Raw genomic sequence first — 22,695 nt, 5'->3', positions numbered from 1 at the left:
GGTGGCACAGCAGGCAGGCCAGCATGTGCAGCTGTGGAATCAACATTTCAAAGGTTAGCGTGGGCGGTAATGTTAACATTCTCTACCCCCTCGTCCCAAAATGTTAACACCGCGAGAGGAAGTTCCCCGTCATGACCAGCAGGGGGCTCTGCGAGCTCATGGAAAGCAGCATTGAGAGCGGAACAGCTCTCCAAGTGAAGTGGCTTGATCTTTTTAAACAGTGGTTCTCAACCAGTGGTCCGGGGACCACCCGTGGTCCTTGGGGGGGTTCCAGGTGGTCCCTAGCTAAATGGTAACCAAATGGACCCTTGTAGATCTTTAACTTTCATTTTATGCTCTCAAGAGTTAAATTATTGGTATAAATCTGCATCCACTGTTAATTGTCTCCACCAGCCGAAGGCATGGGGAGAGTATGTTTTGCACTCCGTCCGTCCGTGTGTCCGTGTGTCCGTGTGTCCGTCCGTCCGTGACCAGCTAATCTCAGCCACCGTTAACCCGGTCGACGTCAAATTTTGCACACACACTCCCTGGATGCCAACCATGAACCTCTGCCCCAAACTTTCCAGAACGGCCTGTTATAGCGCCACCAGGAGGCCGCTTTGTGCAAAACAAGTTTTTTCACAGTACACCTACAGATTTTGTCCAAACATCACGCAAATTGGTACACAGTCTCTCTAGAGCCATTCAACGAAACGGGTCTTTCAGATTTCTCAGACTCCATCCTGATTGGTTAAGATTGGCTTCCAAAGTTCACAGGAGTGCTCAGTTTCAAACAAAATGCTGCAAATCATGAACACATCGCGTGATTTCCGTGAAATTGTGCACGCACATTTCCACTAGGCCGAGGACGAAATGCCACATGAACAATTTCAACTCAGCCTCAAGGTGGCGCTATAACTGGCCGAAAAGTGTTTTTACCTCTAACTGCACGGATCTGTGGATAACCTGGTGGAGACCTGTGCCCAGAAGGGCACTTTTTCTAGTTTGATCAATGCATGCCTGCTATTATGATACCACATCAATACAACATGGAATGGTGGACAAAATCTTATCCAACTTTCCAACAACAAATTATTATTTATTTTGAGAGGCTAAATGTCCTCAAATGGTGGTCCGGGGCTCAAATGCTGAATAAATAACGGACCAGTGTTTTAAAAAGACAAGTCCTACAATGTAGGGAAATGTTCACCGAGTTGATAACTATAAGCATTGCCGGGCGGGGACCACAAAAGTGCTTCATGGCGTTCCTGGTGAATGATTGACTTTGGACAGTAACATTAATGTAAAAACACATTTACAATCGAAACAAAACTAAATAAAAAACCTCCCTGTGTGCCAAGAACCATAACCCACCATATACATAATTTCCCTGTGTGCCAAGAACCATAACCCACCATATACATAATGTCCAACACATTTTCTACATGCTGATGAGTGCACATTTCCACGTCTCATTATACACAGCAAAACACATGTTAAACACACACACAACAAAATATCTGTTAATGAACATTTAGAACACTTCCCTGGGGGTCTTGTCTTTGTGTGTAATATGTGGTTTTAGATATTTTAGCAGTGAGCCCAGTGTCAAAATATCTAAAACCACATATTACACACATAAAGACCCCAGGAAAGTGTTCTAAATCTTTTAAACGTCATTAACATATTTATCTTTTTTGCAAAAAGGGTTTCCCTTTAAAAGGTTGGCCAGTGACTCTATGGTCAAAGCCTAATGTCTTTACAATGAATTACGCATGTGCACGTGTGCGCGACTGCGCGTGCGCACAGACAGACAGACAGAAATCCAGGGCTGCTAGCAGTACAGAAGTGAAACGTAATTATTAACTAGACTTACCAAGTTCCCTGGTTGACCGGGTTGACCTCTATGACCTTGAGGACCCTGTAGGGGAGGAGTGGAAAAAAGGTGACTTCCCCACGTGTCATACACACATCATTTTGATATAAATGGTAAATGGGACATGGTGCATTTACAGTATATAGCGCCTTTATCCAAAGCACTTTACATTCTCCCATTCACACACACATTCATACACCGATGGCGGAGGAAACCATGCAAGGCACCGTACACACAGACACAGACACACACAGCTCTCCTCACCGTCTCTCCTGATTGACCCGGTGGTCCTTGCAATCCTGGCACTCCCGGTACTCCCGTGCAGGGTTTGTCACCGTTCTATTAAAGGAAGAAGTTGAATTATGTGCGTCTCTCCATGCGTGTGTGGTGTGTGTGGGTGTGTGGGGGTGTGTGTGTGTGTGTGTGCGCGCGCGAGTGTGTGAGAGAGACAGCTAGTGGTGGAAAAGGTACTCAATTGTTTTACTTAAAGTACCAAAAGTAAAAAGTACTCACTATGCAGAATGTCCCATTTCAAGTTTTCAAATGTATACAAGTATTTTGAAAATAGCCGATCAACAAGCCCACAATGTATTGTGAGCCTGTAGATGTACGGAATGTAATGTATACAGGGCTGAAGTGTTTAACTAAGGTTTTCAAATATATGCAGTGGGGAAAAAAGTACAATATTTGCCTCTGAGATGCATTGGAGTAAGTATTGGAACTTGGAAATACTCAAGTGAAGTACGAATACCTCAGTACAGTACTGAGGTAAATGTACTTCCACAACAAACTTACTGGCGGCCGCGGCCCTGATTGCGGGGTCTCCTCATTCTGCAGCCTCTGCATCTGCAAGCACTGCAACGCCCCACGGGACAACATTTACATTCACCACACAGGTTTGTGTCAGAGCAAATTAAAGTCACATTAACGCCAACCCCGGCACCGTGAAAAGTGGAGACAAGGACTTGTTTTTTTGCATTCAACCAAAGTGGCACGACTATTGCGAACACAAACACACAGTGCTGCTGCTACCGAAAGGAATCACAACACATGCTTCTAGATGAGACGGAATCATGACCATTACACTAGCATGTCTGAGAGGTCACTTTTTTAAGATTTTGAAGTTGATTATCTTTGGCCCATGAAGCTTTCAGAAGGTTCCCCTTCCATGACCATCATCATCCATCACCATTCTATCATCTCAGACATTTTTGACATCTGAAAATAATTCTAAATGTGAATTTAAGCACATGCTACTTGTGTCTGATTTTACTTCAGACATGCTAGTGTTTTAAAACAAACATCATGCGCTACACCAGTGGTTCCCACACCCAAAAGAAAAATGTGATGTCTCCCTGGAACCCAAAACTAGCGAAAACAGCAGATACAAGCTCACAACGCGGCACGAAGCGACGCGTTGTGAGCCTGTACATCGGCTATTTTCCGCTACGTCTTAAAAACATTTGCTTACTAATTCATGGAAATTCTTTTCTCTCCTTGATTTCTTCATGAAATGACTGTGGAAAAAAATAATTCGTTTATAATGAAAAAGGTCTTAAAAATATTTGCTTTCTAATTCATGGAATTTCTCTTTCTTTCCTTCATTTCTTCATGAAGTTACTGGGAAAAAATAATTCGTTTATAATGAAAAAGGTTGCTTTTTTGGGGGAAATGTATAGAATATTAATGCAAAAATATGACCCATAAAAATATGTCCCACAAATGGGTCCCAACGCAGTGTTTTTGGAACCAGTGCTGTAAACGTTTCCTGAAAGCTCCCCTCGAGCTCCTCCGCGGTTCTCACCCTCTCACAGCCGTCCGGGGGGTTAGCACCAGATTTGCCCTCGTCTCCCTTGTCTCCCTTGGCACCAGACAAGCCTGGCACACCTGGCAAGCCGTGGGAGCAACCCTCCGCACAGCCCTATTGTTGTCACAGAACACACACACACATGCAATAAACACACACAAACACACACGTCCACAAACATACATACACACACATATACATATATACGCACACATAAAAAGATACGCCACATTGTGCTGTGTCTTTTTATATTGATACAAGTATACGGTACAGTCGATAGTACTGTTAATTGCATTAACAGTTGTAATACTTAAGGCACAATCAGTGATCCAAACAGACAAATTGGTAGCCCCCCAGGAGCCAAACAGATAAATAAATGGTGACTGACTCAGCTCTTGATAGGATATAATAAAAAAATGAATTATGATTATTTATTTTAACTGCACTTGCAGTTTTGTGGGGCTGTGTGACAAGGTTGGTTATGTCGGTAACGTTAGTAAACATTAAAATTTAAAATATGTATAATAACTCCATCCACTACACAAATCCCAGATTGAGCCTTTAATTACGGAGCAAAGGACAGCAAGCACAGTAGTCCATAACCATGAAACTCCATTCCCCATAGTGCACCCCACACTTACATCACCATCCCCTTCGGTGGAGTCTTGAGGCAGCTGCTGGTGCTGCCCAATAGGCCTCTATGAAGGGGGCAGGGGAATGGACATTCAATTAATAATGGATGCAGATATCAAGACATTCAAGACAGCGCAAACTAAGCCAAGTAACATGTAAGTCAACTCCTGATTTGCATTTGTTTGCACAATAGGCAAAAATACAATTAGAAGAAAAAATAAGCTGTATTGAATTTATTGGATATTGGTTGGAGCATTGACAATTGCATGATATACCATATCAGGAATTGACTACTGCCCCTGAAACCCTCCATTTCAGGGTGTAAGAGTCATGACAGACAAAAGTCTCAAGACAGGCAAGTGATGAACAATAAACCATCTTGTGACCTGTAATGAACTAGAGCCACAGATATGTTATTTGTTAGCTTGGTAAACAAACCACCCCCGTCACAAAATTCAATTTCAGATGAAATATGATTTCCGTGACCAGGTGGTTTACCAGCCTAGTTTTTTTGTTTGTTTTCTGCTTGAAAATCTATTATTTTCAGTGAGAGACAAGGCTATAGGCTACAGTATATAGGACCAAAACTAAAAACATAAAACTGCTTAGCCATTCCTCAAACATTCGAATGACACTAAACTTAATCACATGTGATTTCTTTACTCACATACAGTACATGTGGGGTAATCCCATGGTTTAAATGTGGCTATGTCTATATAGAGGAGCTTCTTTTTTCTTTTCAAGCAACATTAATAAATGGGTCACACTCAAAATCACAGAGCATTCCCACTAGTACAGTGGTTGTAACTGGGGTTTGGTATACTCTTTTGACTCATAATGTAATCTCTTTTCCACGACTCTTCATTCCATAGAGTCACTGACCACATTTACTGTGCATACACAACACACTTTGATCTTAATGTGAAACATGTTAACAGCTTCATCATATTTTTTCCTATCAAAGTAAGTTGCTTAACATGCATGTAAGCATAGCCACTGACAGAAATTGAGAAATGGATTGAAAATGGAGGTTGTGTCGGATAAATGAGTTTCCATTCACCTATCCAATGTTGAGGATGAAGCCATGAGGAGCATTTAGGATGAGGCTGATTTGTGTGTGCGCTCATGCAACTGACTACTAGTATTTGATTACTTATAGGGATCATTCCTTGAATACACCCACACAGTTCTTCTAACATACATGATAGTGATGAAACCATACACAATAAACGGATCATAAGAAAGTTGTAGCGACAAGTAGGGATTAAGTAGCTTCTTATCGAGCCCACTATCAAACATTTTCTATAATTTTGTGGAAAGACGGTCGACAACAATACATTCTGAACAGAACAATATCTTTTACTAAGGGCCTTCAAATACAGAACTTTTCTAACAGATGGAAGGCAAGTGACCGTTTTACTTTTGGAAAATAATATTGAAGAAACGTTTACATTAACTGCAGGCACTTCAAAAGCGTAAATTTGTTTCCCCGGGCAGCGTTGGTATGCAGGTATCAATGGACTTTTAGACCAACATGTTTGTGCCAGCATGGGTGATTAGATTTATTTATTAAATTATTATCGGGTATCGGATTTCGAGCTCCATCTCTCCCTAGCGACAAGGAAACCCAGAGGTGTGCATAGTTGAGTCGCCTCTGCACCCCGTGGGGGATATTGTGAATACCATATTACAGACTGACAGACAGCCTCTTTTCGTCACTTGACAGTTAACAGCACAACTTGTCTGTTGAATTCTGCTCACTCATTTTTTTTAAATGCTGCAACAACCCAACATGTAAATCCAGCCTGCAATGTACAACAGCAAACCAACACCACATATATGCCATAGCTATAAATATAGCCATAACTCCCTTTAAACATCACATACAGTACTACCCTCGGTTATAGGCTAACATAACACGTAACGGGTGGGATGGAGGAGTTGAGGGCCACTATATTTACACGCCAAAAGGCGTCAAAATCTGCGTTTCGAGCTTGTAGATCTGCTATTTTTGCTAATTTGAATTGAATTCAGTTACCGGTTTACTTGCATTTGCATATTACTTTGCATTTAGCTATACTTATATTAACTTTATGAACTGCAAATAAAAATATATTAGACATAAAAAAAGACAATACAATAGTAATACTAATCACTAAGTTACTATAATGTAGACTGAAGTAATTCAAGCGGGTTATGTTAGCATTTTTGGAATTTTAACCGCTGAAATCAATAATATATCAGTATTCCGATATGAACCCGGCAGGCCGCATTAAGTGAAGGTGGGGGACGCATGTGGCCCCCGGGCCGCATTAAGTGAAGGTGGGGGACGCATGTGGCCCCCGGGCCGCCCAAGGCCCCAGGCCGCATTAAGGCCCCCAGGCCGCATTAAGTGAAGGTGGGGGACGCATGTGGCCCCCGGGCCGCCCAAGTATGATTTATAGAGCTATAGCGCATAGAGCTTTTACCAAAACAAAGTTTCAGCATGCTGTATGTTACGCTGAAATCACCAGGACTGCCTACTAACGCTTTTCTGTGAGATAATGGATTGAAATTGAAACACAAATTTAATCACCGTCCTTTTAGTTGACAAAGTGTACCATCTATCACACTGTGTACTTTGTGTAGACATTATCCGATGGTGTCAGGCATTTAAATCACAGCATTCAAAGGCATTTCAGGCAATAGACAGGAGGATGAACGGCTGGCCGACACAGCAGACACTATACTATTGAACTCAGTGCTGCCTCTCCCTATAGGCAGTTACAAAAAAACGAAAACAAAGTGAGATTCTAATTAGCTGTGAATCAGGCTTTACTCCACCCAGCACATACCAACAGTCACCCATTACATCATTTTCTCCACACACTCCAGTGGAGTCATGTTGCCCATTAGTATTTAGGATTTAGCACCCCACAACGCCCATTCATAAATTACACTAAAATGCAGTCTGCTACCCATCAACGGAGTGGGACGATTTATGTTGAGTCTTAATAGAGCTTTTATCGAAAAACAAAGTTACAAAGTGCTTTACATAACACTATAGACTCTAGTGTTATGTAAAGCACTTTGTAACTTTTTTTTTCTCGATTACTGTATGTCTATACTCTATAGTATAGAGTATAGACATACAGTAATCGAATAAAAATAAAAACAACAATTAAAAGATGAAGACATTTATAAAATGTGCAGTGTGAAATAAAAATCTATACGATTTAGAGATTAAAAGTATGGAAATGCCTTTCGATAAAAGCAAGTTTTAAAATGAGATTAGCACATGAGACAAACCCTGTCCTCCTTAGATACTCGTTTGGGCAAGGAAAAACACCCAAGAAAAAAAACCTGGACAGGAAAAGATAAGAAAACCTCGTGAAGGATCACAAAGAAGGGACCCCCTTCCAGAGGAGACCCTCTTCAAGAAGCCAGCATGGACAGGCGTGCAGTAGGTGCCACATGTGCAACATTTAAATGCAACACAAAGAACGAAAACTGATAAAAGGGGCATGGCACCCTAAGCTGATATTGTCATTTGTTTCATCCCCCTTTAAGTCTCCATGGTGACATGATGACAGTATCATCAGACATAACGAGGGCATTATACATGTAGGCCAATCATATATAAAAGGTGCAGTGAGAAATAAACCATTAAGATAATTAAACACTAGATTATGGAAGGGCCATTTTAATAAAATTATGTTTTAGGAATTGATTTAATAGAAGACACTGATTTAGCAAGACTGGCCATGTCCTGGAAATTGCACCTGGCCCAGGTTCAAAGCCATTACGAACACATTTGACATTGTTCAATCTGGGGCTATTAATACAAAAGTACAAATCATTAAAAAAAGAAAAAATCTGGGGCCATTAACCAGAAAGGCTATTTTACACCGCAGTCCTGTTGTACTGGCGAGAACCAGGCTGTGTGCATTAACCAGGGGGGCAGTCAGCCAGATATTTCGTGAAGCCTCATTTGTAATAGGTAGTTCATATAATGGCCTGTTGTGGCGCTGGACTGGACCCAAAAAGCCCCATAGCTCCATAGAGGCCCATGTATTTTGGCCCAACTTCACCTAGACTGTATTACCTTAATAAACATGGTCATGAATACTTTCTTCTTCCAGTCACTAGTTTAAAGTCTCATTTCTAATGTCATAATATTCATTTTGGAAAATTATGGTCCCATTAATTAAAAAAATGACCATAAAGAAAAAAAAACATCGCGTATGTTCTGAGGGGCGTGGCTACCGTTACAGTCTATGATCGGGATTCCCCTCCCACTCGAGTCAAAATAAAAACCAACAGAGAAGAAGGGGGGAAGTCCCGCCTCGTTGTCTGGGCAGCCAATGGCCAGCTGGTCCAAAACGGAGCCAGCCAATGGCCAGCTGGTACCAAACGGATCTAGAAAGATGGCGATTTACAGTGCAGGAATAACAGGCTTCATTTTACGTCCATGTTAGACCCGGCGAACGCTTTGTCCATATTTTTTACAGTCTATGGCATTAACAGGCACTCACAGAGAAGCTTGTCTATACGTATATGTCAATGTGCAATATTCACTTCTGTTGCACTCTAGCTGAAATGCTGTGCAATTTGCTAACCATCTATTGGGCTCATCCAAATATCACCAATTTCAAATGACCAAAACCGCAGAAGACTTTGAATGTTGAGAGAGGCTAGACTGTGGCTGTGAAGTGTGAATCCATTGACATATAACACGCTGATCCACGGAACAAAGGAGAAAATGGAAGGTTTGTCTAGTCGGAGCAGTTCTGGAGTGTGTGTTGGTGTGTGTTTGTGAGTCCGAATGAGGATTCAGAATTTTCCACTATATGGGCAAAGAGATTACATTGAGTCAGCAGTGGGGGGGTCGGGGGTTCTGTCTGTATAGCAGAGGGAGGTCTAGGCCAAAGCCAGCAGTGTGGTAAATAAAAACCTCAGACAGAGAGACAGGCTCTGATTGGACTTTGAATCCACATCCAGAGCAGTGTTGATTTCTTCAACTACCTTTTTCACTGACGAAAACTACTTTGAAACTAAATTAAAACTACACTATGATGACTAAAACTAAGACTAAATATTATATATAATAAAAACTAGACTAAAATGTTAGGAAGGGACTAGTGGAGATTCAGTATACCGGTAAATCATTTTACACTTGGTTGCATGCGACGTGTCGTGAGCTTGTAGATCGGCTATTTTCAGCCATTACGACGGCATCAAGGCCCACCAAAATACATTTTAATCTACTAAATCAATTGTAGATTTAGTCGACTAAAATCGTATGATATTTAGTCGACTAAAACTAGACTAACCGAAAAACATTCCAGGTGACTAAAATGTGACTAAAACTAAATGAAAACTATTCAAGAGACTGACTAAAATCAAAATTAGCTGTCAAAAGCAACACTGATCCAGAGTAGCAAAATGCAGGTGACTGCTTTGTATTATATCTGCATGAATACAATTCATAATCATACTAATGATAATAGTAGCCTTCATTCATATACCATTTCTTACACAGTTCATTCAAAATGTAGTACATAAAAGCAAGTGCTGATGCTGCCCAGACACATGCCATTTCTCTCTCTTCATCTCTGCATTTGTGTCTTGCGCATGGACTGCAATGGAGTTTGTGACTACGTTTAATTTAATTTAATATTAATGTGAATATGTACAACATGCTGTACTGTGCTTATTTCGTGGTCGTATTGTTTTATTTCAAATTGTCTACAGTGAAAGTCCTTACACACCGGAAGCATGGCGAATAAACAATTAAAAAAAAAGTGTCTGCAAATCAGACTCTTCTAATGCCGATGTACTGATGATACAAACAGCAGTTTAAATTAAATGTGACGGAATAAACACTCCCGGTATAGAAGGACCTTAACGCTCAATAAGATATTGAGATTATTCTACTCCCAAGTGCACTCATCCAGACTGCTCCGCTCCTTTGAAGAACCCTTAGTTTACCCTCACCAAACTCCTCCTTCAGTTCCTGTGTCGGCACCACTTTGCTCTCTAACTAGCTTCAAGGTGAAGTTTCCCTTGAGCCCTGTCTAGGGATCAGCTTTGATGGTCCAAGACCATTACTGAAAAAAGGGGGGAAAAAAGCCCAAAACTGACCCCGGATCAGAATCGTCGGGCAACTTCACCTTACTCAACCATTTCTCCTCCCTCTCCTAGCAGAAGTTGCCCTTCACCACAACTGCACCTAGATCAGATGCTCTGGCCCCAGGCTAAAGAATCCTCAGGGGTTATAAGCGAACCTGATCTTTGAATCAGCAGGTAAGAGCAACCTCCCCCATCATCGGCTCTCTGATTCTGTTTTTTACTTACGCTGTGTCCGGGCAAACCCGGTGTCCCTGCTAACCCGTCGTTGCCAGAGATACCCTGAAAGAAGGAACTGAGGTTGAACTGTTTTGTAGCCAATCAAAGGCCAGCCACTCCCATCTACAGTCCACCATTATTGTCAGGCAGTGTCAACAGGATTAGGAGGAAAGGAGGAAAGCCTTTTTTAAAGTTTATAGAACATGGAGCATTGTTAGTTTGCTTCTGGAAACCGTTCACCTTTATGTTTTGTTTGTGTGCAGTTATGTGTTGTCTAGCTGCAGAAATAACACATAACCGGCTCAGAGAACACTCACAAATCTTTGTAATAATTATGTCAAATACCAATTTTGTATTTGCCATACATTCTCCCTACCACCATTCAAACAGACTTGTGAGGTACAGTATTAGTAAATATCTTTTCCACAGAGACCTCTGAGTGACGTGAACAGAGAATCTCTGATAGAATGTAGTGACCTGCACCACAAACCCAAAATTCGGATTAAGTACTATTTTAACCGCAATAATTTCAGATTATGTGAGCTAGTACAATACATGACCGTGTTAATCCAATCCCCATCTCTATTTATGAGCTTTTATTTCTAACACTTTAAGTCTTTTGTGATGTACATATAGTGACATTTATTTGAAGGTCTGTACAGATAAACGGATGAAAACTGTCCCTTTGAATGTGTATGGTGAGGCCATGGTTTGGTTTCATAAGACAACCTTCAAATAAATGTGCATGTCTTGACTGACATTACCCAAAGCTTACATCCCACGTAGGTTAGAGCATTGTGCACCGTAATAAGGGTTAGTGCTTCTCTGTAGCCTGTGTTTTTCAAATTCATAATCTAGTTCCTTTAAAGAATTAAGATAACTCCGTAAATTATGTCATGCTTGCATATACACAAACATATATTATTAAAAGGTAATCACCCCTCAAGCTGCAAAGCTTGCTGACATTCACAGCAATTCATACTTTGTCAGCGCTCTAAGCATCATATTATTAACGTCCCAGCTGCCAAAGCCAAGAATTATGAGCAGCATGGGATTCAGTTCAGACGCGTGTAGGCTATTCCGAAGCAGGCCATATGCATCTCAACAAGGCAGGCGCAGCGACGGTAAGGCCTTGAGGCTCGTCAACCTTGAGGCTCGTGAGCCGAATATCTGATGGCCTCGCTCATCGATAAGTGTGCCGTATGAGTTGGCAAGCGGACGGAATATCACCCGTTTACAATTTTAGTTTAGGCGGGATAGATGGATAACTTCATGGCGTGAACACAATGGCATCAAGTGCGGGCGCACCTCACTTCCACCCATCAGTTGCATACGGCCTGCTTCGGGAATATCACACATGCAGTTCAAACGCTTTGAAAAGAACAGACACACCGCCACCATCCGGCAGACGCTCTCGTCTTACCTGGGGACCTGGGAGGCCACCTGTGCCCTCAGGGCCCGGAGGACCAGGTGGGCCAGGAGGTCCTGGGGGACCCTGAATGATAACAAAACATAAAACACATGTTTGCACATACTGTATGAAAGCACTTGTGCACACAAACACACACACACACATACTAACAGAGAGAGAGAGAGGGGGGGGGGGGGCTACACTGGGAACGGAATTGGCTCCGCAACGGTACGCTGCCACAATAATCAATGGAACCAACAGTACGCTGCCACTATAATCAATGGAACCAACAGTACGCTGCCACTATATCCATCTTAGCCAGTAGCACTTGCCATTGCCCCGACGACCTTACAGGCGTATGCAAAGGCTCAATTTTATGTAGACATAGCACTATAGTATACAGAATATGCAAAGCTCATTGTATAGATTTTCCACTGTTCTTACGTATGATTCATGATGACTATTTGTATGTATTTGATGTATTACCATGTCTTTTGTTCCTGCTTACTGTAAATCGTTCTGGATTAACAGCGTCTGCTAAATGCCCAAATTGTAAATTGTAATTAAATGGAACCAACGGTACTGCCGCTCTAATCAATGGAACCTGGCTGCGGTGCGTGTGAATCTTTTTTTCTTTCGCAAATGCTCTATTTTTCTGCATGTCTGCGGCGATTGTGCAGCCCTTCGCCTCATCTTCAGAGGGGGGGAAAAACAGTGAATACGGAACTCGCCGTGGGACGGACGAATTGTCGGTGCAGCCACCTACAGTAGCAGGGTACGGTTCTGTCCCCAGTGTGTAGCCACCTACAGTAGCAGGGTACGGTTCTGTCCCCAGTGTGTAGCCACCTACAGTAGCAGGGTACGGTTCTGTTCTGTCCCCAGTGTGTAGCCACCTACAGTAGCAGGGTACGGTTCTGTTCTGTCCCCAGTGTGTAGCCACCTACAGTAGCAGGGTACGGTTCTGTTCTGTCCCCAGTGTGCAGCCACCTACAGTAGCAGGGTACGGTTCTGTTCTGTCCCCAGTGTGTAGCCACCTACAGTAGCAGGGTACGGTTCTGTCCTGTCCCCAGTGTGTAGCCACCTACAGTAGCAGGGTACGGTTCTGTCCTGTCCCCAGTGTAGCCACCTACAGTAGCAGGGTACGGTTCTGTTCTGTCCCCAGTGTAGCCACCTACAGTAGCAGGGTACGGTTCTGTTCTGTCCCCAGTGTGTAGCCACCTACAGTAGCAGGGTACGGTTCTGTCCTGTCCCCAGTGTGTAGCCACCTACAGTAGCAGGGTACGGTTCTGTTCTGTCCCCAGTGTAGCCACCTACAGTAGCAGGGTACGGTTCTGTCCTGTCCCCAGTGTAGCCACCTACAGTAGCAGGGTACGGTTCTGTCCTGTCCCCAGTGTAGCCACCTACAGTAGCAGGGTACGGTTCTGTTCTGTCCCCAGTGTAGCCACCTACAGTAGCAGGGTACGGTTCTTTCCTGTCCCCAGTGTGTAGCCACCTACAGTAGCAGGGTACGGTTCTTTCCTGTCCCCAGTGTAGCCACCTACAGTAGCAGGGTACGGTTCTGTTCTGTCCCCAGTGTGTAGCCACCTACAGTAGCAGGGTACGGTTCTGTCCTGTCCCCAGTGTAGCCACCTACAGTAGCAGGGTACGGTTCTGTTCTGTCCCCAGTGTGTAGCCACCTACAGTAGCAGGGTACGGTTCTGTCCTGTCCCCAGTGTAGCCACCTACAGTAGCAGGGTACGGTTCTGTTCTGTCCCCAGTGTAGCCACCTACAGTAGCAGGGTACGGTTCTGTTCTGTCCCCAGTGTAGCCACCTACAGTAGCAGGGTACGGTTCTGTTCTGTCCCCAGTGTAGCACCCCCGAGACAATACTGTGACACTGAAGGAACATCATTCTCAAACAAAGTCACAGAATTAAGTAATTGCTGCCAGATCAAACCTGATGGAAATTGCTTCCTCCCTCCCGTCCCGGAGCTCCCTGAAAGCAAAGAGGAGTCAGAATCAGGCATAGGGAAAGCAGCATTAAGCAGCAGTATGAAATATAATAAGAATGCTGATCATGAACCCCGAAGCAAGGAGAGGGCTTGTACTGTATGTATTATTTTTCTCTCGGTCCATCTCCCCCGTAGAGAATAATCCTCAATATGAACTCGCAATAATGGCCGTCTGAGTCAATATGGGAATGTGTGCTTCTGCGTCTACTTTAAACTACTTTAGAGCATGGCGTTTTCCCTCCTACCCCCTGTCGTGAAATAACGATTTTGAAGATGTAAATGGGTCATGTGTCTAGTTCAGTGTGTGTGTGTGTGTGTGTGTGTGTGTGTGTGTGTGTGTGTGTGTGTGTGTGTGTGTGTGTGTGCGCGCGTGTGTGTGTACACACTCACAGGTCCGCCTGTGCCCGTGTGTGTTGGCATTATGCAGTTGCACTCTCCAGGTTCTCCCTAAAAGAAATTGAAATAAAAAATAAATAAATTCATCAAAATAAAATAAATCTTAAAGAGAAATCTAACCGTTGAGTAAGAACATCATAGACATTCCTCAAGCTGTCATGATTCTTTTAATCCCGACTTTTCTGGGAATAATCCTTTTTCATCACACAGATGCAATAACAATAAAGAAGAAGAAAAAAATGATAAAATGTTGTCAGCACTCCGCATGTAATTCATCTTCATGTTTCAAACACACTTTGCAACGGCCTACTTCCAGCGTATTCATCTACGTTTTAACTTATACAGCAGCTACACAACCTTCTGAGAAGTTCTGCATCAAGATACTATCTTGATTAGATAACTTCTCAAAAAGTTTGAGAAAGTTGTGGATTGTTAACATTGCAATGTGGGGTGTTAGTGCAATTTATCATGGCGAACAAGTACAGTATTGTTTGCAGAGTGGAATGTAGCCTACAGGAAAATACACAAAATATGAAGAAACAATTAATGCCAACCACAACAGTGTGCCAGACCCATATCGACCCCTACTGCTCTCTTTTTTCCCTACTTCTCAGTTTCTGTTCTTTCTTTCCAACTCTATTCTTCCATTTAATCCCTCCAATTATGCTCTCATGGACCTCAGCGTTCATTGTATTCGTTTATAGACTCACAATTCAGTCTCTATAAACGCTAAGGCGTTCTTGCAGCTTTCATTGCTTTCATTTTCACACGCACGCTGTCTTTAGCGGCTTTAGGGCATATAATGGGATAAAGTACAATGTTCCGAGCTTAATAAAACATTAATTTGATGTCGCGTTAACCATAACAATGATCCGGTGGTCAGAACAGAGGTCAATTTGTCAATTTGTACTTCCGGTTCTAACAACAGACAACACAGCTCTTATTATCTGCTTATGTCGCACATTTCACTGGCACTGGCCCCCTACCGTCCCTTATGGTAACGGGCGTGCACGGTGTTAAATGAACACTCATCAGGGTTTTACTCTACTATATCTGCACCATCATAGGCCACCTCGCTCCCTCCTCCTCCCTCCTCCACCTGCTCCTCTTCCTCATCCTCTCAATGACAGCGAGGAGCGCCAGGGCTGATGAATGCAGTAATTAATAGTCTCACACTCTCTCTCTCTCAGGGCCCCTAAACTCCCCCAGTAATAGTACACTTGTTAACTGTTACTGCTACTCTATCCCTGTCCAGAGGCCGGCCTGCCTGCGTGTGTGTGTGTGTTTGCATGTTTGTGTGTGTGCGTGCGTGCGTGCATGTATTGCTATAGTTGCTATAGTATAGCCAAGTGTCCCCACAAGTAGCACAATGTGAGAAATAGACAATGTGACAAAAACGTCCCCATGGTCCACAAAAGAGAAAGGGTTGATTTTAAAATAGATTTTATTAAGAGTTATAATTCTTTAAAATTCAGGTTGGTTTTAGTATTAGGATTTAGAGGTTAGGTATGCCTGATTTATAAGTCCTGCACTGACAATAGCAGATCTACAAGCTCACAGTAGATCAGCTATTGCTGTAGGGTTAAGTTTCAAAATTACAACAACAGAAAGGATAATAATGGCATTCATGAATTCACTATCCTAAAATGTTGATATCCTCACAAGTATAGTAATGCAAATGTGTGTGTGTGTGTGTGTGTGTGTGTGTGTGTGTGTGTGTGTGTGTGTGTGTGTGTGTGTGTGTGCATGAATGCGTGCGTGTGTGTGTGTTGAACCATCTCCTGTGATTACCATCTGTTCCGCCCCTTATCGCCAAACCCCTCAAGAGCCTGTCATCCAAACAAAACGGTAGACTTACCTTGTCCCCTTTGGCTCCCTGCAAGATAACACGCACGCACACACATGCACACACACACGCACGCACACGCACACAAAGACACACACACAGAGAGAGGGAGAGAGAGAGAGAGCGAGAGTGAGTTTGGCCTTGTTGTTTCAGAAGAATGCTCCCAGGGCACGGAGTTGAGTGCAGATCAGGGGACACTTGATAAGATAGGAGCAGACATGGCCTCTGTTATGGATCGAGGCGGACAATCCTTGGTTATTAAATGATGCCTACATCAAGGCCATTCCCCCAAACATAGCTCAGAGACAATAAACAATTCAAATATTAAAAGAACAGAGGCGACAACTAAAGTCTACTACCAGATGCTGATGAAAAACAGTCACACAGTCACGCACACAGTACAGTATAAGGAGTAAACAGTAACCAACTCACATTACTGCCATCACCTCCTGGTAATCCATGTACGCCTGGGTTTCCATCTTTACCCTGCGGAGCAAAAGTTAACAGGAAACTTTCTATGGTTTGAACCAAAGCAAAACAGAAATGTCAACCACGTCATGTGCATTTCAGACTGAACGCAACAACTATGGACATTAGAGGTTTTTGTCTTTTTTCATTTCATAATATAAATGGTGCATTTATATAGCGCCACACACACACACACACACACACACACACACACACACACACACACACACACACACACACACACACACACACACATGCTCATTGGGAGCAATTAGGGGTCCTGTGTCTTGCTCAAGGACAGTACCTCTGGGGGAGCCTGGGGTCAAAATTGGAACCTTCCGGTTCCCAAGCGGCCACGCTACCTCCAGAACGACTGCTGCCCATATGAAAGACTTAAGTCAGTCATACCTCAGCATTACATTACTTACCGGGGGTCCCTGCACTCCGTTACCCACTGGCCCTTGAGGCCCGGGAGGCCCGATGTCTCCTTGGGGGCCCTATGGTCAGGGATAATGAGTACCAATGAAAACAAACAATATATTTTTTTTTGTATGCACTGTAGAATCATGAAGTCAGGAAAATAAAAGCTGAATTGACGGCAGCGTACCGTTAGGCCAGTGGGGCCAACAGGTCCAGTTAGCCCACCGTCTCCCTGAGGTGCCTGGAAACAAACCACAACAGATTGAACCAACAAGACGGCCTCTAATAGTAGTGTGGACATCATTTGGCAAAAAAGAAAAAAATATATATAAAAATCTCACAATACGATACAAAGCCTCTTCCTGGCGGTTCACCTCCAAGTATCAATGATGTAAAAATAGTAAATACGCAGCCATGAAAATAATAAGAGACATATGCCTAATTTAGACTTAAGAGGCGTGCTGTTGTCCCATACCCAATTAGCTGATCTACAAGCAGTGCATCACATTGTGAACTTGTAGATGTCAGTGCGAGACACGTTGCGCAACCACATACAAATCAGACAAAACTTACTGCAAGTCCCGGCAGCCCTCTTGGTCCCTCCACACCCTGTTAAAGGGGTGACAAGTGCACAAGAAGACATGAAAACTACAGGAGAGGATTATAACAAAACAAGAATAGACCTAAAAAATAGAAAGAGCAAAAAAAGTGTTCTGGCAGAGGAGATCTACTACACGGTTTATGACTGTGAGAGAGACAGTGCCTTGACAGACTGCTCCTTCTACACCACTGGTTTTCAACCGGTGACCACCAATGGTCCTTCAGGGGGTTCCAGGTGGTCCCCAGCTAAATGATAGAGTTGGTAACCAAATTGATCCTTATAGATTTAACTCTTGAGAGCGTAATGGATGAATGAATGAATGAATGAATGAATGAATGAATGAAACCAAATGGACCCTTACGTTACGGGTTCATTTGGTTTCATGTTACGCTCTCAAGAGTTAAATTTGCGTTTGCAACATCTGGATTACTTCATTTACAAATAGAGAATGTAAAATATATTGTATTTTGATCGTTTGCCTGTTATCTCTGCTATGGTACCAACATCAATATACAGCATGGAATCGTGGACAAAATCTTAACCAACGATAACAAAATCCTTTAGTTTTGGGTCTGAGAGACTAAATCTCATCAAACGGTGGTCTGTGGCTGAAATTCTGAATAAATAATGGGCCTTGATCGTCTCCCAGATGCTCCACGGTCAGCGGTACAATCCAAGACAACAGTGGAATGAAGAGAGGGTTTTAAAGATAAGCCAAAAGGGATTAGGGTTTGGTGTGAAGATTTACAGCCTTATAATCCTAACATCTGTTGAAGAACTAGGGGAGTCAGACTATTCGACTATACGTCGACCTAATAAAGAGCAACATTTTGGCAAGTCTGACAGTGTGCGGGACCTTATTAGTTTTTCAATGATACCTTTTTGAAAAGAAAACTGTGAAAGGTGATGGCATTTAACCAAGAAGATGTGCCTCACCTGGGGTCCTGCTAGGCCAACCCCGGCAACTCCAGAATCGCCCTATAGGGGGCAGGACAACATAGAATAGAATGAAATAGATGATTCAGGGAGGGATCACAGGCAGCCACACTTGATTGAACCCCATTAAGAAAATAATAAGTAATAGGCTTCAGTACCTGGCTTCCTTTGGGCCCTGGGGAGCCCTGTGCGCCGGGCAAGCCTGGTTTTCCCTAGAAAGGAAAGAATCAAGAAATGGCTATCAGAACTTTTTTTTAATGTGGTGGTCAAAATATAAACCATGATTCTATATTTTTTTTATCTTTGAGGGGAGCTAGCCCCTCCTATATCCAGCTTTTGGTGTCTGTCCACAAACCTGGTCCTACACATTACATTTCCATTGACAATGAATGGAGAATTTTACGTCATAGTGTCTGAGCAAAGGGCTCTTTTTCGTCCATGCTAAACCCCTTATCCATTAACTACTTTACCTTTTTTTTTTTTTTTTACTATTTTGATTTTTTTTTTTTATAGTTAAAATAGCCAATCTACAGGCTCGCGTCAATGTAGATCAGCTAGTTTAACTATTCAAAACGTTTTTCAAAATAGTAATAACTAGAACTGCACTCTGTCGAGTGCATACTTGCTTGTTGCACACTAGTAGGCCATAAATGGCCAACTAGTGCGCAAGCAGAGCGCGCATGTAATCTTTTCGCCCGCTGTAAACTGCCAAATTTCAGTATCTCTGTGAAGGAACGTTTGAAATGATTAATGTTTAGATGTAATTATTTGCTACCTACTATACATGTAATCATTTAGTATTAAGTATGATTCTAGTTTCTATCTATATAAGAAATACTGTTTTATTGTTGTAGATATATTCTGGATCCATTTTTTGTTTTTCAGAGACAAATAAATCATTTATATTTGTTGAAAAAAAAAGGTATATAAACTGAATTAAAATATGTTATACAGTATACTTTTTCTGTAAACGGTGGAATCTCAATATCTCTGTGAAGGAACATTTGAAATGTGTAATTATTAGGTGTAACTATTTACTACCTATCTAATTTATGTATGTAAACGCCTATAAAAAAAAGTATATAAACTGAATTAAAAATGTAATTTTAATTTTAAATCTATTTCATGTTAGACTATAGTGATATTAATACTAAATCATGGTCAGAGTAATATGTGTCTCTAACTTCAATTTCTATAATAATACTTTCACATTTGTTAAAATATACATGATCTAAAATATTTCCGTAATCTGTAGTTGGATTTGTATTTAATTGTTTAAAGCCTAATTTTGACATGTAGGTCTTTATACTTCTTTCTATCTCAGTATTATGGTCTTCATTGAAATCTCCTATTATCAAAATTGCAGAAGTCGGAGATGATATGTACTGTATCATGTATTCGAGAAATGTGTTTAATTTTGAAAGGTCTGTTTTAGGTGATCTGTACATAAGAATGATATATAGATTTTTATCTTTTACATGTATACATATATGTTCTACTTTCTCTAATATCCTGCTTTCAGTTGGAATTCTTTCAATGGAAATATCTTCTTTTATAGCAAACATAACTCCCCCACCTATATCTTTTTCTCTGTCATTCCTCATTGTATTGTAATTCGTGTTCGTTGTTTTTAATTTAAAAGTAATGTTATTATTTTTCTTTAAGTGTGTTTCAGTAAAAGCTATTAGATCCAACATTTCGAGTTGGGAATCTGAGTTTATATCTTCTAAATGTGGTAGATAACCTCTGACGTTCAATAATCCAATATTTAATGAATGTTTTAATGGTAATTGAGTTATTTTACGTATATTAGGATTTTCAAGAGGTGATTGTCGTAATCGTTTTATTTCTCTCTCTACATTCTTATCTACTTTGATCTTCGTAGGATTAAAGTCAAGTATATATAGATCTTTTATCCTTTTTACTCTGCTGAATGCTACATAGGCTTGTCCCGGGTTAAAATGTGAGCCCTTCATAGATACGACAATCTCTTGTATAGTTAAACCTTGGACCTTATGAATAGTTAATCCCCAAGCTAATGTCAACGGGAATTGAAATCTATTTGTTGATCCTGTTTTTCTGCCTCCATGGAAAATGGTACTATTAGCCTTCGCATTAAGACCAACATATTTGTCTTGGAATTTAACGAGTATTACTGTAACATACGTGCTGTTTTTCCCAAAGTCAATATACTCAACAAATCCTCTGATACCGTTGACTAATCCATCAGATACCATTACATTAGTAGTCAACATCACTTGTGCACCAATTGCTATACTGAGTGTAGTTGGTAAACCTCCTGTTTGTGATAGTTTCCTATTTGTGCAATCCAGATCAAATAGTCGTGTGTCTTTATCTTTTCTACTATCTTCTGCCTTTATATGATAAATAGTAATATTCAATTTTTCAAGTTTGTAGTTATTGTGTTCATCGACAGATTTATTCTCTGCAAACACATGAAGTGCATCTTCTGGGTAATTATCAGCATTAGCATTTATTTCTCTTGATTGTAACTGTTGGATATCCTCATCTGTTATTTTTCCTTCTCTGACTCGATTCAACATTACAGCAAAGTTCAAATCATCTTTCTTTTAAACATAACGATTTCTGATTTTAATGCATCTAAATGTTCATTAAACTATTACTATTACTATTACTACCATTTAATTCAATCAAATAATCTTCTGACTCACCCAACATTTCAGAAATAATATCATGTTGACAACTTATCAAAAGGTATTGATCACACACTGCTATATCTTGCGTTTTAAATATGATCTTTAATCCTGATTTACAATTGTCAGATGTTGTATTACACGAATTACAAAAGTAACCTTCATCCACGAGTCGAATGACCGATTCATCACAAGTTCGACATAAAATCGTTGGCGAATCTTCCAATTTAAACTCAATAATCCTCCCCAAATAACTATATAATATTTCCGTCTCTAAGTCATTTACGTTGTTCATATTAAAAGAAAACTTTTCTGTTGGTTCCTCATTTAATATTACTTTTTTTCCTTCTTTTTCAAACCATAATCTTAATTCTTGAACTTCTGGTATATCAAGCTCCCTATATAATATAGTACCTGTATTACTAGTCAGATTCTTTTTGTCATTATAGCTAGTTATGATGGTTCCCTGTAAAATTAAAATAGGGTAAAGAGAACCGGTATCCATGGTTGTGTCTTCTTCCCAAGCTCCCTTTTTCTACGTGGTCCATTATTTGTAGAAATAGTCTTTACTTCTGAGAAATTAATGCAAATCCCCAATACGTCTATGACACATTTGTCTTCTAACAACTGTATGTCAGGTATCCTGGTGAAATTAAACTTAGGTTTCAAAATTTCCACATCTCTATCAAATACAATAATTTCTGTCCTTGATTTCAGTATAATTTCAAATTTTTCGCGGTCCGTAGAATATTTTGCATTTATTTCTTTAAATTGTCCGTCAGTGATGAAATAACATTGGTTTACTTCAATCAAATTAAAATATTTGTCACATTCTTGAGTAAATCCTGTTACCTTAATTGTTGCTGTACTGTCTGTAATCCGAAAGAAGAAGTATATTCCGTTAGTAAATTTACGTTGTTCACTTTTAGTAACTACCTTTCCACAGATTTTCCATCTTTCACGACTTCCAAATGATAATGAACTTAATGCTGAGATTTTAATTAGGGGGTCCTTCTTCATCCTTTTATTTGAAGGTATATCTGTAGATAGTTCCATTGTTTTTCTGTATGTTTCGGTGTGGAGGTGTCCTATTGTTCTAGATCTGTGTTTACAACAGGCTTCCGTGTGAAATTGTCAAATGATCTGGAGTGTTGATATGCCCGAGTCTGTCTGCGTCTTCCTCGGAGAGTCCTGGTTTCAATATCTTCCTTCTTTCACTGTGCATAGGATAGCTGAGAGTCTTTGGCTGAGAGTCACCCCAGCTAACTGGTACACCTGAGAGTCTTTCACCCTTTCTAGCCTTCCCCCGTGGACGTGTCAAATGATCTG

At 41.2% G+C, this 22,695-nt stretch overlaps 1 protein-coding gene across 6 annotated transcripts in view; it reads right to left on the bottom strand.

Moving 5' to 3' along the window:
* The window catches only part of col16a1 (collagen, type XVI, alpha 1), a 145,776-nt gene that overhangs the window by 34,046 nt on the left and 89,035 nt on the right, over window positions 1-22,695 (bottom strand). For 5 of the 6 annotated variants that reach the window (XM_083777049.1, XM_083777051.1, XM_083777052.1 and 2 more), the window contains 16 exons: window positions 18,850-18,903; window positions 18,692-18,733; window positions 17,728-17,763; window positions 17,342-17,395; window positions 17,163-17,231; window positions 16,699-16,752; window positions 16,279-16,296; window positions 14,415-14,471; window positions 13,970-14,008; window positions 12,046-12,117; window positions 10,632-10,685; window positions 4,304-4,360; window positions 3,660-3,776; window positions 2,651-2,710; window positions 2,120-2,194; window positions 1,856-1,900 (listed from right to left, as the gene is read on the bottom strand). In XM_083777049.1, coding sequence (XP_083633175.1) covers window positions 1,856-1,900; window positions 2,120-2,194; window positions 2,651-2,710; window positions 3,660-3,776; window positions 4,304-4,360; window positions 10,632-10,685; window positions 12,046-12,117; window positions 13,970-14,008; window positions 14,415-14,471; window positions 16,279-16,296; window positions 16,699-16,752; window positions 17,163-17,231; window positions 17,342-17,395; window positions 17,728-17,763; window positions 18,692-18,733; window positions 18,850-18,903 — 903 coding nt within the window. The remainder of the gene's footprint in view (window positions 1-1,855; window positions 1,901-2,119; window positions 2,195-2,650; window positions 2,711-3,659; window positions 3,777-4,303; window positions 4,361-10,631; window positions 10,686-12,045; window positions 12,118-13,969; window positions 14,009-14,414; window positions 14,472-16,278; window positions 16,297-16,698; window positions 16,753-17,162; window positions 17,232-17,341; window positions 17,396-17,727; window positions 17,764-18,691; window positions 18,734-18,849; window positions 18,904-22,695) is intronic. The other variant, XM_083777054.1, reaches the window with a different exon arrangement.

This window comes from Protomyctophum parallelum (assembly GCF_964188405.1).
Source record: "Protomyctophum parallelum genome assembly, chromosome: 1".
NCBI lineage: Eukaryota > Metazoa > Chordata > Actinopteri > Myctophiformes > Myctophidae > Protomyctophum > Protomyctophum parallelum.
The sequence above is the reverse complement of the archived record's forward strand: the minus strand, read 5'-3'. Positions and strand labels throughout refer to the sequence as shown.